This window comes from Enoplosus armatus, chromosome 17 (genome assembly GCF_043641665.1).
Source record: "Enoplosus armatus isolate fEnoArm2 chromosome 17, fEnoArm2.hap1, whole genome shotgun sequence".
NCBI lineage: Eukaryota > Metazoa > Chordata > Actinopteri > Centrarchiformes > Enoplosidae > Enoplosus > Enoplosus armatus.
This window is the reverse complement of record NC_092196.1, coordinates 2105791-2122113: the sequence shown is the minus strand read 5'-3', so window position 1 is coordinate 2122113 and position 16323 is coordinate 2105791. Positions and strand designations below refer to the sequence as shown.

General features: G+C 40.5%; 1 protein-coding gene and 1 non-coding gene across 2 annotated transcripts; both read left to right on the top strand.

The window, feature by feature from the left end:
- Positions 1 to 559: 559 nt before the first annotated feature.
- On the top strand, positions 560 to 15059 carry rgs9a (regulator of G protein signaling 9a). The gene is made up of 17 exons (XM_070922486.1): positions 560 to 628; positions 3073 to 3169; positions 5068 to 5118; positions 5267 to 5373; positions 5824 to 5875; positions 6315 to 6373; positions 6980 to 7056; positions 8153 to 8234; positions 8419 to 8481; positions 10731 to 10760; positions 10993 to 11054; positions 11164 to 11277; positions 12033 to 12148; positions 12650 to 12737; positions 13806 to 13944; positions 14230 to 14312; positions 14903 to 15059. The coding sequence occupies exons 1-17, from the start codon at positions 560 to 562 to the stop codon at positions 15057 to 15059; spliced, it is 1446 nt and encodes a 481-aa protein (XP_070778587.1).
- trnai-aau (transfer RNA isoleucine (anticodon AAU)) lies at positions 8959 to 9032 on the top strand. Its single transcript has one exon. It is a non-coding gene; the product is annotated as a tRNA-Ile (tRNA).
- Positions 15060 to 16323: the final 1264 nt, after the last annotated feature.

Genomic DNA, 16323 nt, shown 5'->3' with positions numbered 1-16323 from the left:
ATCTGAACATCTAGCCCTCAGCAAGAAAGATAAAAAATCACATCTCCCAAAATGTTGAAATATTCTTTAATTAATGATAATTACTACTTTTCTTTATTTTACTTTTTTACCCAATTCTCTTTTCACTTTGCATCCTTTAAATGCAAAAATAATAATAAATTAATTAGTTGTATTTTATTATATTAATTAATCAAATCGCCCCTGAAGTCTTTGGTGATTGTGACACATTCCGGCCTCCATACACAGCCGCTCCAGCTCTGACACTGGATCTATTATGACTTTCTCTTCGCTGAAGTTAAGAGTTAAGACCCACCAAGACAGGCTTTTCTCTGTAACTCCTGGAGGATAAGAGCAGAGGCTTCCTACAGCCGATTGGTGGATAAATCCACCCTTCCATCCTGTCTTATAATCCCCCACACAGGAGGAGTGTGTTCAAGTCCACTGCATGCACCCACTTCTCTGTCAGCTACTATAGAAATTATAACTGGAATATTTCACACCAGGATTTGCAATTTTTTTTTCTTTTTACATCCAACTTGGTCTTCACCCGTCTGCAAATATGACAATTAGAACAGCTCGTCCAAACCGGGGACAACATTTCCGGCCCCGTATGCACTGCTTCAAAAAGGTGTGTGGATATCATCATCATTGTTCTGGGTTTCATTTGGAGCTTCAACTGTGGTATAATCTGCTGGTATTTTATTAGTTTTAAAGTTTACAGATGTATTAAAAGTTATTCTAAAGTTAAGCTAGACTTAACCTTTCTGGATTACACTGAGATTTGCTTTTATTGCATTCAAAAAATATGAAGCGCAGACACTGGAAACAAACAAACCTACAACAGCAAAATTATCCCCTTCTCAATATTTTCAGGAATAGGAAAAATTTTTCCTTTTCCCCAGTTACATGAGTTAAGTAGAAGTATATTTGTACAAAGTTTGCACATGATTTGTTTGAAACTAGAAGGGACAAGGCTTGCTAAAGATCATCTCTATTTCCACTTTAAAGCCAATTAGCTTCGCTGCTCTCCTGCCAGACGTCACTGCAGTGGAAATATACTGTATAGTTTAGCAGCATCTGACCTGAAACATTAGACAAAAAACATAAAGTTTATTTGATTACAATGCGAAAGGAAGGAGGCAAATGGAAAACAATTTGCATTGCAAAATTACATGTAATAATTAAAATGATAAAATAATTAAATGGATGAAATACATCCTCTTTAACTTACAAAAGAGTAAAGATCGCTGTGTGCTGAACTTAACACGGGCCTTTGTAGGTGTTGCTAGCATTTTGTCCATTCCCTGCATATTTTTGGATGTATATGCATATACATATATATGTGCTGCAGTTTATGCATATATATATATATATAAATGGTGGTGGGAGGTTTGGTCAAGGATTTCATTTTATTTTGCTCAAGTTGAAGTCAAACAAAAAATGGGATTACAGGCAAGAAGTGAGACTTATTTGTGGTCTCTGCTTAGATTCTGCAAAATGACATTCACAATATCAATCCAAAGAATACATTTCGCTAATGTTGCATTACATTTGATTTCAGTCATTTGGTGACACGCTTGCCCAAAGTCACTTGCACTCCCCCCCCCCCCCCCCCCCCCCACACACACACACACACACACACTGGGAGCAATTTGGGGCTCAAAGACACCTGAATATGTGGACAGGATGCAATGGGACTCACTAACAACCAACCTTGCCATAATGAAACACCTGCTCTACCACCCAAGCTACAGCTGCATCGTCTAAAGTGAATTGCACAGATTCATTAATGTAATCTAACTGTTTACACATTAAGGTGGTAGTATGGCGCCACCCTGTGAGGAAGCATTTCTAAGATGTATGGCGTTTGGGGGGGAAAGTGACGGTGAGCTTATCACATGTCACTGATGACAACGCTGCACATGTTACCTACCTCACTGGCTAACTGGCTAGGCAGGGATGTTTAGGCTCGGATTATTAGGCTACCTGCCTTAAAGTGAAGAGACTAGAGCTAGCTAGCTAATTCGGAGTTAGTGAGGTGGTGTTTTCATTCTAAAGGTGTTCCTCAGAGAAAGACACACAATCACTTCGGCGCCGAGTAATAAGCTAACAAGTTGGCCTAGCTAGCAAGCAAAAGCAGCCTTGTTAAGCTAAGGGGTTAAAGCTACGGAAGTTTAGTTACTGTGTCTGTGTAGCATATACTGGTGCCATAGCCTCTAGTTGGTTGATTCAGAATAATGTTGGCATTGTTGCTGCTCTAGCTAACAGGAGCTAACTGGCTAAATCTGGCCGCAGTTGTTGAGATTGCTAGCTTGAGAGAGGCAGGGTGGGTACATGATTGGTTGACAAGTGAGAGGGCGGTCACAACACAACTGTCATGAAAAGTGACTTGATGAAATCGAATGTGTCATTATAAAAAGTGCCATTATGAAATTTGACATGAAATGTGTTATTGGGGAAAATGCCGTAATGGTAATAAAATTATCCATTAACATTCAGCTATCACAATAATGAGATGAGTTTTTATCATTTCTTCAATTATTTCACAAATTGTTGGCTCATTTACGTACATTACACAATTTATTCTTATGATTATCAAAATCTTTTTTTAAATTTATTTTAATGTTGAACATTTTGCGGTGCCATACACAAGCGGTGAATGACTTGATGGTCACTCATACGCGCCAGATGAACAGAATTTGGATCTCTAATGGAAATAGCCATGACGTCATGGCATTTACATTGAAAGGTATTAAACTATGGGCAATCAAACACTGTAATACAAGACAATACATAGATGTAATGAACTGAGATTCCACTAATTCATCCTACTTGTCCAAATGACTGATTGAAGATTCCCTCTTTGATTCAAATCCCCACATTTCCTCCCTGTTGATGTCGTCAAACCCAGTTATTTGTTCACCAAAGAAGCTGGTAGAAAATATAAATTTTTTTCCAGTGTGTCTGGTGAGTGATGCCTCTCTTTTACCTGAATGCTCAAGGGACATCCGACTCGGCAGCATTCTTTGGTTTGCACACATGAGTCCTGATTGCTTCTCCTTCTGCTTTCAGCTGGAGGCCATTGTGGTGGAGATGCAGGACCCAAAAAGTGGGGTCAAGGGCTCTGAGCAGAAACTCAACGTCACTGTCATCCCACATGTCATCGCTGGTGAGATTGAGACACAAACAAACAAACAAACAAACAAACACACATTCACAAAGCCTACGTTCCTAAAAGTATTGAGTTATTCAAAGTTCATTATATATTAGTGGGTTATTACAAAATCAGGATTGGTATCGTATCTATAAATAGATTTATATGAACAATGTATCAAATGAGTATGTATTGACACAGTTCATTACTGACTCTGAGAGCTTTTTAGCCTCTTTTAACGGTGTTGCTTTGGTTTTCCAGCTCAGCAGACTGACAAAAATCTAGTGTGGTGAACCTAAAGGAGAATTTGGCAACTAAAGAATGAAAAAACGAAAGAAAGACAGACAGAAAGAAAAAGGAGCATGAAGTTATGCGCAAAAGAGAGTTGATTCCCGTTTCTATCAACTAAAATATGTTCTTTGTTCTTTTTTTAAGATTGCAAAATTTACTTGTGACTCCAGCTGATTCATAGAGAAAGGAGAGACAATCTAATAAATGTTGTGTCCTTGCGCTGGTACCATTGGATTGTGTTGATTACTCACAGAGGCTGTTATTTCTGAGCTGTAATGTCCCTGCTCACTGACGACACTTTGTCGTCGCATTATTTAAAGACACTGACAGGCGGCCTGGACGTCTAAGCTGCTAACGCAGGCTAAATAAGGCAGCCCCACAATTGGATGAGATCTGGCTTTTTTAATCCAGTCTAAGTCCAGCGAGGGAAAGGTCAGGCTCGGGTACAATGGGCCAAACCCTTCATGTAGAACTGAGGTAGTCTGAGTATAAGCACCTCCCTCCGCGAGTGACACTTTACAAAATGATTAGGTTGGCCGAACCTAGTAATGTGATTCACGTAGAATGGTTGTTACCTGTAATTTAACATTTGTGTCGTCACGTCTCCGGGCTGATGCTGCCTGTTATTCTGCCCCTCCATCACCCCCACCATGAACTGGGGATGTGATGTCATGATGGTAGCTGGTGTACACATTACTGAACTTAACTCTGACGCTCTGAGAGTCTTTACTTATGGAAAAATCTAGCTACAAATGAAGATAATATTGCTTGCAAAGTTTTCACAACATTCTATTAATAGCAATAATATAATAATAATAGCAATAAATTACGCTTCTGAATGATTTGCATAATGACTTGGCACAAAGTTACAATAATATAATGATGTTATAATAAGATAATGTAATATACTTTGTGTTTCTACTAATTAGTCGATTTTAGCATGCTAACATGCTCAGTTAAGATGGCGAACATGGTAGACATTGTAGGTGCTAAACATCAGCATGTTGATATATGTCATTGAGAGCGCGTTAGCATGCTGGCGTTAGCACTTCACTCAAAGCGCAGCTGTGCCTGCGTACAACTAAGTACATCCTTAAATTAAAGTGATAAGGAAATGAAAACAACTTGTTGTGGAATATAATAGGCGGGCACATTAGCAAATAGAATAACCAAAAGCAAAATATGAATTGCAATTTCATTGCAATGTTTTGGTATTAAATTTAATCATTTAAAGACACAAAAAGGTGACAGTGTGGTTAATTGGTAAATGTATTATATTCTATTTATTATTGTATTTTTTATTATGTTATTATCAATGTTTGTTTAAATGCAAATGTAATTCATTCATGTGAGACTGCATTTATGAATCGATCAATGTATTAATTGATAAGAATTGGACACAATAGCGATCTACAATTATTCTTGTGGCACACTCCACACATACTGACACTTTTTTTATAGCAGGAAGTTGAGAGCTGGGTTGAATAAAAGGAACGATTTAGGCAGAGTGTACTTTTTACTAGTAGGAATCCGATACACAAACCATCCAGAGACAGGAGTCTGTTTCATTAACTGTGTGTGTGTGCGGTGTTTCTGCTCGTATCTGTTGTGTTTCCACACAGGTAAGGACATCATCGCATGGATTGCCAACAAGATGAAGACCACTCCAGAAGGTACAATACCGTAGAAATCACAGATTTGGCTGCTAAAACACAACATCTCCACATGCCATTTTATTTCACACGTTATTTTAAAAAAAAGAATATCCACATGTTGTTTACTGCCTCGACCATTCATCTTTTCTCCCTGTCTGTGTACCAGAGGCTCAGACCTTTTGCACCATGTTAGTGGCCTATGGCTACATGTACCCCCTGCAGAACCACAAGAAGCTAGTCATGTGCAACGACACCAGCCTCTACCGCTTCCAGGTAAAACGAAATCCCAAGTAGTTGGAATCAGTGTAGCACCGGAGAGGATCGTCCCTCACTACTAAAGATAGACTCACCTGTTCATGTACAGCTCGCTGCTGATGTTTTGATGTCATCACAGAGTGTGAGCTGTTGACAAGGCGGTGAACTAGGAGGAGATTTCTGGAGCGTTGTGACCTTCCATAATAAACTCAGTTATTGACAGGAAGCAGATTTTTAAAACCTATTTCATCAGGTCAAAAGTGTAACGCTAATAAAACAATGTTAAGTATGTTTTTTTCCAGCTGTTTTAGAGGGTCTCCATGACCCCCTGACAGATTAGGAAAGTAACAAAAGGTCAGGTCAGGTGGCAAAGCTTCGGGTTATATGGAACATTTTATCAGGTGCCACGTTTATTCACTCTACACACTTAATCACTAATACTGTCTTTTCCAATCGAAACCTTTTCAGACCCCATACTTCTGGCCTACACAGAAATGGGATGCGGAGGACTCTGACTATGGTGGGTACAGTATGTCATATGGGGTGGGGCGGGGGGGGGGCTTCAGTGATAATTTAGGATGAAACCTACTGACTCTTGAGTCACGTGGCACACAGGTTAGGAACAACTTGCATTGTTTTATTTTAGAAGAAGGGACAATTGTCTACGAGCGAGACACTAAAATGAAAACATCTCAAAAGACTAGCCTTTGAGATTACAGGATGAAACATGGAAATAAGACAGCTGTGGAGTTGTAGGGAGGTGTATTTTTTTCCCATTTTGACAGATCTAGGCTACAGTTTCCTGCCGTTTCTGCAGCCAGGCTAAACACATCACATACGAAACTAATATCAGTATTCTCTGACTGTAGGTAAACTAGTGTTTACTTTGTACTTTTTGCAGTGATTAACGTGTGATTAGAAAAGTTTTTTTTTTTTTTTTGTTGTTGCTCTGATTATAGCCATTTACCTGGCGAAGAGGAACATCCGCAAGAAAGGCCTGCTAGAACCCTATGAACAGGTTTGTGTACAAGTATAGTAATGTTTGTGTTTGTATGTGCGTCGAGCCTCTTCTCTTTCCCGTGCTGTCATTCCTACAGATGAAGAGGTCTGCAGATGTTTTATGGGATGAAAATAGTTATGATAGGAGAATTGTTGGAACGTAGAACCTGCAATTATACATGTGCTCAGTACAAACTGACAATCAGCGATTCACATGAAAATATTTATAATGTGATTATTTTAAGTGCTTTTCCTTATTTATAAAAAAAAAAATACATTTGCATTCCTTTTTTTGTTAAATTTTTTTTATTTGAATGGTGGACAGATTTTTAGATTATTGCTCCTAGTACGACTGTACTTTTTTATGGTATCTTTTTAATGGTCAGAGGCGGAGATATCCTGACTTTTAGCTTCTGGTATGGGTCAATCTCCAAAAACACTGAATGCTGAAGCAGATTCCATATTCCATGATGACAGTTTATTGTTTCTACTGGAATCTAGTGTGTCAAGTCTCTTTTTAGAGTGTCTTCACTGTTCACTGTCTCCTTCTCACTGTAACACCTGTCGGGTTCTCAATAAAACAGATGAGGAGAGCCTTTACAACTCGTATTTGTGTTTTAAACAGGCACATTACAACCACCTCCATGAATGGCTGAACCATAAGTGGGACTTTATCGTGATGCAGGCCACAGAGCAGTACAAGTAGGTGAAACCATTACAGCTTGGTATTGAACAGTTCACAGTGAAGATAAAGAGGAAATGTATGGAAAGGGAGAGGGGGAGGATGAGGAAGGTCCCTAGCTGGAAAAGAACTTGGGACACTACAATTACGGAAGTCCCCCTTCCACTCAAAGATGTGTTTTGCTTTTTGCCCTTCACTGTGATGTTATAACTTCATCGTGATGTTGTATCTTCCCTGTGATGTTTGAGCTTCACTGTGGTTTTGTAGCTTCACTGTGATGTTGTAGCTTCACTGTAATATGTGGTAGCTTCACTGTGATGTTGTAGCTTCACTGTGATGTTTGAGCTTCACTGTGGTGTTGTAGCTTCACTGTGATGTTGTAGCTTCACTGTAATATGTGGTAGCTTCACTGTGATGTTGTAGCTTCACTGTGATGTCGTAGCTTCACTGTGATGTTGTAGCTCCACTGTGATGTTTGAGCTTCACTGTGATGTTTGAGTTTCACTGTGATGTCATGCAGAATGATGTAAGTGCACAGTTTGTTTTCATATTCATTCTGAATAGAAGACCATACTGGAGACACTATACGGAAAATACTCTGTGCCACGCACTGCGTTCACGTTATTTCAGTCTTTGTGACAGAGCAGTGACCGTGGTGAGCAGTGGGTTTGCAGTGGAGACGTTCTACCAGCATCAGAAACAGGCAGTCTATGTTGACCAATCACAGTGCTTGTTGACCTCATAATGGCTACAGAGATACCACCGTTGTCGATTTGGTCAGTTCCAAAAAAAGTATTGAGGTTCATTACCCAGCCCTAGATGAGTATGGCATCAAATGCTTAGTCCTGTGAACATATTTCCCTATATATCTTAAATGTATCTATAAATATAGAATATATTTGAGAAGTGAGACAATTTAGCCAACCCAGCGCTACCTGGAGATGAGTGCAGTTAGTTCAACTGACCAATCTGCGAGCACAATGAGCATTTTGATAAGTTAGGTTTCAGATTTTGGTGAAGTTCCTCTGAACCCCTGACACTTAACATTTCCCATTCGTTTTGTGTGTGTGTGTGTGTGTGTGTGTGTGTGTGTGTGTGTGTGTGTGTGTGTGTCAGGGCTGGAAAGGAGAGGAAGAAGCCGGATCGCGTGGTGTTTGATTGCCAGGAGAGGGCTTACTGGATAGTGAACAGGCCACCGGTCAGTGTGTATTTATATATACATATATACACAGCATATATACATTCATGTATATGAGATAAACGAAATGCCGTGATCCAAATAAATGCATGCTGTATCTACAGTAGTAGCAGAAAGATGTGAGTATTGTGTACTTATGATACTTGATGAACATGCACCATGAACCTGCTCTGTTTGTGTCCAGCGTCGTACTCACAGTGCTATGGACTGTGGTCCAGAGCGTCTCATTGATCCCAACACAGATGAGGTAACAGGTCAGTATACACGCACACACACACACAGTGGAGACAATGGAGGTCAGCTGGTCTCATAAGAAACTTACTGGAGCTTAACATGGAGCGTGGTACTGCTGGACTGGACTCTGTAGACCATAGATCCACTTAGAGACTAGAACCTCCCTGACCCTCTCTGACTCTCTCACTCCAGTTCTCTTTCTAGTCCTTTCTTTCCCTTCTCCTTCTTTTCCTCGTCCTTTCACACGGATCCATCCAACTCTTGAAACACCCGAAACAAGCAAACAAAGCTTTAGTTCAATGTCTAAAATTCTGTGCCGTGTCATTAATGGTGGGTGAAATTTAGAGGTTGAGCTCTGTAGAACTGGAGAAATGAATTCATGTGAGTCAATTTACACATAATATCGGGATCAATTTCAGAGAAATGTGTTTTGGGTGTCATGGCAGTGACAGAACATTTTTGAAAATGCTCTGATTGCACTTCTCTCACTGGCCGGTTAGCTCAGTTGGTTAGAGCGTGGTGCTAATAACGCCAAGGTCGCGGGTTCGATCCCCGTACGGGCCAATCAATTATATAATTTCCCCCCGGGGATCAATAGAGTATTTCTGATTGATATCTTCGCCATGACAATACTCATTGATCCTGTAGTGCCAAACTGATAGGATTTACTGTACTGGCCATAACACTGTGAAATTGTCTCTTTGAGGTCGTTGTTCATAGTTAAATAGTCAAATTCTGCCAGATTTGCTACTATAGTTTGAGCAGCTTGTACTGTATTGACTTTCCTTGGAAGAGGTTTTTGCAAACTTAGAAAGTCTTTCTAAGGAGGTGACTTAAGGTGCTTATCAATTCCACAAAAGCTTAAGTTGAATCTTACAAGAGGAAAGTTCCCCTCACGTTAACTTGGAGAGGACAAATTAATGAATTATTCTTTCTACGAAATGTAAAAAGTATTCACCGTATACTTCAATTAACAAAAGAGATGTTTTCTGTAGATAGACGCCCCTTGCTGTGGGAATATCATAAGAAAGAAGCCTTACAGAGAAACCACTTGAATTTCACGTCAGTCACTTGCGACCACATGTGCATGTGAACTTGTGAAACGTGTGAAAACATGTTAAAATCACCTGTGGAATATGTGGAAGACATGTCCTTTGCACATGTAAAACATAGTTCAAAACCATGTGCTCCACGTGTTACCACACATTACAACATGTGGTACCATGATTTCCACACGTGACCACATGGTTTCGCATTTAATCCCATAGGTTTCACATGGGAATTTACATGGGCTTCTTCACACATTACACAATGAAAATGTTCCCAAAACCAGTATGTTTTACATACGTTCCACATGCTTTCACACGTTACATTTCATGTGGTCACAGGTATCCACATATAGAAAACATCAAATTCATGTGTTTTTTCTGCAAGGGGAATAAATGCGAGCAATGCCAGGTGATGCGTGAATACAGCAATATCTTTGTGAACCAATGATATTGTTTGTAACATGCAGAAGATAAACTGTGAGTTATGATGAAACTGTAATTTGGGAGCACTACTGGTGATCTAACACAATCATGGTGCCTCCTGTGGACAACTGTTTTTCATTCATTGCATGTTTTCCTGTCTTTGTCTCTTTTTCTAACAGATCTCCTTACGCTGATGAAGATAAGCGAGCAAAAAACAAAACAAAACACATAGTATACAGTGTTTTACCCAGATTGTCGTTCTTGTGTGCAAACTACACTCATATAAACTTGTGTTCCATGTAGTCTTTCGCCGGTCTCTCCAGGAAATAGTGATGTTCTGATTGTAATAATGCAAAATCAACCAGACACTGCATTATTTTCAAGGGTGTGTAATTCACACAATAAAATAAATAAATAAATAAAATAAAGCTATGCAAAAACCATTAAAATCTACATTTCAACACACAAGTTTAGACAATCTCTGCTCTCACTGGAATTTGTCGCACAAGACCGCAGCAAAGATCTTACTCCATAGTCCAATTTTGCATATTTTAGAGGAGCCACTGCAAATGTGTTTATTTTTGGCGGCAATAATTCACCCAAAAAAACGTTGCATGATCAAGTATCCTGTCTATCCTTCTTCTGGAGGGACTGTTAGTTATTTCCCACCTGTTTGTGCTTCAACAGTCCCTCTGTGCTCAGTACTCTATTATATCCACCTGTTCACATTGTGCAGAGCCAAACTTACTATTGCCATGACAACAAACATTTTCTTCTTCTTGTCTCTCAGAAATTCACCTTTGACCTGTACAGACGCATGGTAAGTCATAGTATTTAATACGTGATAATATTTAAAAGACAGTACCCCTCCCTAAAACCCATATTTCCTCCAAGCTCATGGTTGATGGTTTGAAGTTATAAACTGTGCTGAGTTTCAGAACATCTTTTCATGTGAAAGTGGATGGTTAGATATATCTTTGATTCATAAAAACAAAATCACAAATTCCCAAAAGATAAATTACGATTTCGTTTGTCTTACTCTTTTATCCTAGAACATGTTCTATCAACAAGCCATCATGAGGTCAAAGGTCAAATCCAGTGTGTCCCTCGGAGCGTAAGTTCCTCTTGTATCTTACCTATTTGGATCTTTCCATTATCAGTATTTAGACCGCTTAGAAAGCTCTGTGGATTCCGCTGGTCTCACAATAGTTCTCTTTCTGCAGACTGGTCAAGTACATCACAACCTACAAAAACCACGACCCGTTCCTGGCCCCCTGCCTACCCAGCAACCCCTGGCAAACAGACAACGACGCGTACTGGGCTCTCAACATGAGAAGGTGAGGCCTGCTGCATGTTGTCTTTCTGCTCGGCTGAGAAACGATCACATTGATGGTGAGACATGATTACTGTAATCCAAAAGGAATTTAAAAAATTGCCGTCTTGCGCTGGTGACGTCATTTGGAGCCTGCACAGTGGTGATTGGGGGTGGGGGGGTGGAGCCTCGGTATCGAGGTCCCACCCATACACCTGCCCCAACCCAGTCTCGAGCACGATACATGATGTTTCACCTCGTTTTTTAGAGCATCGAATATCAAATTAAAATCAAACTGATAAGAATTTTGATGAACTAATTTTGCATCCCCTCACAATATATTTTTTCGACGTATCTTGATGCTACTCCTGAACTCAGCCAAGGCGTATGACAACACGTGTGTCATGTCTGACGGACGCACCAGGTTCAAATCCTGGCTTTACAGCGCAGTCTCTGCTACTGTTAATAGAAACAGTAAGGAGAAGCCACATTAAAGTTACCGCATCCATAGCATCATGGCTAAATGCACTGTGTAATGTATCAGAATAGCCTAAAATGCAGTGTATTATAGGTTTCTCAAAGAAAATAACTGTTTCTATGGAGCAGGGGGGACTGCAAAAAGTTTGTGCAAGTTGATGCAAATGTAGTTCAGAAAAGAAATAGTGTCTCTGAAAGTTCATGCTTTACCTCGGAAGGGGGGAAAATGTGCGCATTATAATACAATGCTGTAATAATTGTGTAAATTCAGAGTCAGTGACTCTGCCTGTGTTTATGTCCTAGAGTCGACGTCCCCACTAAGATGCGAGTAGAACGCTGGTCCTTCAGCTTGTTCGAGCTGCTGAGCGACCTGCGAGGCCGCGACGACTTCAAGGTCTTCCTCAAGAAGGAGTTCAGCGGTATGTCGCCAAATGTCCGTTTGGATCGTGAAGCTGCTGTGTATACAGCATTCACATTACTTTCTCTGGAGCCCTCCCTCTTCTTTAATGTATTAGTACAGTTGTACGAGTCACAGATGTTACATTTTCCGATAGTACAGTTCAGAACACATGGATATGAGGTGCAAAAACAGGGTCTGCAAGACACACAGCTGACATGTGACATGTATTTGAATGCACAAGGTAGTGTTTCCCAAAGGCAATAAGCAAAGCACTTTCACACAATCTGTTTGATATGCCATCCACCATCAAAAAAAAACACATCAGATAAGAGCAGCGCCACAGAATGACATGCTGCAGCTTTATTGTGAAATGATTTAATACTCTCGCTTATTTAAACAACTTTGGTAGGACTGGCTCTTCCACAAACTGATATGACAGCTCATAGCCTTCTGGTGCCGCGGCCTGGGTGTGAAAACACTGCCATAAATGTGTGTGTGTGTGTGTGTGTGTGTATTCCAGGGGAGAACTTGGCTTTTTGGGAGGCAGGTGAAGAACTGAAATGGGGCACTGCATCCTCCATGTCAACAAAAGCTGACACCATCTTCAAGTAAGACAAATGAATTGGACTGGTTATTTGTGAGTGTGTGTGTGTGTGTGTGTGTGTGTGTGTGTGTGTCATGTCATCCATAATGTCCAGCAAATTACTTTAAACTATGCGTCCCACATAAGCAAAAACCCTTAAATCCACTGAAAACCAAATGCTTCAAAGTAAGCTTCAAGTATTTGTCCATAACTTCAAAGTCAAGTCAACTCCTGCTGGAAATCTTGTTTTTGCTGACCTCCAGTGGTTTAACTTATCTCCCCTTGCTGCAGTGACGCAGAAGTGTACTCAAGGGCACCGTGACATCACTGTTTTCGACCTTTCAGAGGGCAGTCAAACATATAACATGAGGTCATCTGTTGGATGTGGTTTGATCAAATATGATTGACAGCAAACAACCCACCAACTGTCACCCCACTCTGATTCAATTCAGTTTTATTTATGTAGTGTCAAGTCATCTCATGACTCATGACAGACAGGCAGAAATGTATAGCAGTACCAGTAGCAGCCATAAGAACTGTAATAATGATGGAAATATGACTAATAATAGTAGTTACAGCTCTAATTATAACAGAAATATGACTAATAATAATGATTGTAGCGATGAGAGTCAAGCAGGCCCATGGCGGCAGCAGCCAGTTAGTAACATACATTGGTGGGGCATGAATGTGGAGACTCCAGGAACCACCAGCAACCCTGCATTCTGGGAGCAGTTCTCTGGTGGGGTAACAGGGAACTCTATTCTGGATTTTCTTTGACAGTTTTACATTCAAATGTTGCAAAATCCTGATTGGTGCATAGTAGTGGTCGACGTCACCTTTTTTTTCCCAATAAGCCACACCCACAGAGCAGTGACAAAACACATTATGAAATAAATACGAAATAACTGTTCTAACTTTGGAAGGAAACAGCGTGACCACATGGGACCACACGCCTTGTTGGTTTCAGGGCCTTAAATATGCAAACTATGGCCAAGTATCATATTTCCAAACAGAGTTAGTGGACTACAGCTTAACCCCTCTTAAGATGTCAGCCATGCAACATGACATTGATCTGGAGTGTCTGTGTGTTTAGGACATTCCTGGCCCCTGGCGCTCCCCGCTGGATCAACATTGATGGCAGGACAATGGGTCTGACAGTGAAGGGCCTGGAGCATCCTCACCGCTACGTGCTGGAAGCGGCACAGACACACGTCTTCCTGCTCATGAAAAAGGTGCGTCTGTGTACTGTCCCGTGTCTGCAAGACACCTATAATTCATTTTTAGGGCGGTTAATTAATACTAATAAGTGATTAATGATGAATATGAATGATCCACTGAGAGCTCTGGTTCTCTGTTTTGCCAAAAGGGGTACCAGATCAGACATTGTTCCTTTAAGGCAAGGCTATAGCATATACTATATTATCCACACTACAATTTGTGATCCAAATTATCGATTAAAGGGGCTTTTGTGTAGTGAAGCCGGTCACCTGCAGTCTCATGTGCTTTCGTTGGTACAGGATACTTTCTTCCGTTACCTCAAGTCACCAGTGTACAAAGACATCCAGAAGAAGGCACAGAGCCCGGAGGCTCATAACTTCAGGTTGGTGGATAAACATCTGACATCTAGAAATCACTGCACATAGAATACCTGTTGACCCGACTTGTTTGATATGTTCCTCCTGGCTTTCCAATGTCTGTACAAATGGGCTTCAAAATATGAGTATCATTGTTGTTTCTCCACGTGATCATGACATTTCTACCCCACAGCTGGATTCTCACTAATGCAAACCACTATTTGTAGTTTGCAGTTATTAGGTTTTATGACAGATGCAAACACATCCGAACCTAAAGGGCCATTACAGCAGCTATTACCAAGGTCAGAAAAGGAGGCTTCTTGAAAGAAAGGCCGGCTAGATATCAGAAAATGTGTTTTGGAGTTTTGAGGAGCCGATCAGCCGCACAGTGAACATACAGTTATGTGCCATAAGGGCCTGATCACACCGTGAAATGAATCTTAACGTCATGTCTGCCCAGGACCAGGCTTGGCTTTCAGGAATTGGTAACTACACTACAGGTTTCAACTGTCTGTGTGCCTGAACCTGCTGAACTGAAAGCCACCCACAAAAATACTGTCCCCTCCCCTAGAGAAAGGCTTTACGATAATCTCTAATGTTTCTGTTTCCACCTTAGTCCGGCCCAGCTGGAGCAAAATGCTCAGAACCGAAGCGTAGGCATCCATCCCATCATCCTCTGGCAGCAGGAGGAGGAGGAAAAGGCCAAGGCCGCCGCTGCCTCTGCTCCTGTCGATGTCAAGGCCATGATGAGCAAAATAGACAGGAAGAAGTAGAGATATGCAGTGGAGGTGTGTGTGTGTGTGTGTGTGTGTATGTGTACAGGGTTCTACATGTCATGTCACTCACAAAGTAACAACACAGGAACCAGCCATCTGTTAGGGCATATACACTGTACAGAAGGATTGCTCCTCAGTGTCATGCCAATGAATGTTGTTCTGTTTTAGCAAATTATCAAATGTGTCCAGTGTTCATTATGGAAGGTTACTAAAGGGGGGGCCCAAGGGGTCAGGGTGGCCTGTGTTTGAAGTGACTGTTTACTGTTCTTTGCTGGAAAGCCAATCAAACAATGCAGAACGACCATAAAAATAAACACAGAACAACTACAAAGAGACACAGAACAACTACAAAGAGACTCAGAACAACCACAAACAGACGTAAAACGACAACAAAGGCATGAAAAAGAAACAACTACAAAGAGATGTGAAATGACCACAGCGATGCAGAACAACCGCAAAACTACCGCAAAGAGACACAAAACGACTACAAAGAGACTCAAAACAACTACAAACAAGTGTTAAACGACCACAAAGACACGCCAAAATGCAAAAGAAAGGCAGAACAACTACAAAGAGACGTGAAACGACCACAAGAGACACAAGAGACCATGGTTTTCATGGATATGTTTTTGAAAGAAAGGCGTCTCCAGAATTAGGTTGTAAATATCAGCGGTGACATGTAGCATGCCGTAGTGACTGAACCCCTTGATTTTTAGAAAGTGACACCGTATTTCCAGAGACTTAAATACTTAAAATACACGACACTTTTGGAAATGAATAAAACAAATATGATTATTAATATAAATATTACATTGTAAAATTTGTCCAAAGCCAAGCCTATTGTTATTTTTTTTAATGTATATTACTCAATACAGGTAACAGTGTGAGGAGATACTGAAGTGACATATTATTGTGTACTTGGAGACCCTGGAGCTTTTGTTGCTGCAATATGTATGGAAATAGAATAATTGTGGTTGTATGCGCTTCTGTCCACAAGAGATGTTTAATCAATTATATTAACATAACTGTCTGTACTCTGTCGTACTATTGTACCAGTCATAGTCAAAAAGCACAACAGTATGTCAGCACATTGAAGTTAACGAGAGCTCCATTTCTCTATGGAGGATTTATACAGTATGTAAATCTGGTTGCTTCCCTAAGTGTAATAAATGGGATCAAGATAAAGCACACTTCAGATCATTGTGTGGGCGTTAGTAGTTAACACTGCTATATTATAAACTACTGCCGACCACTTTCCACA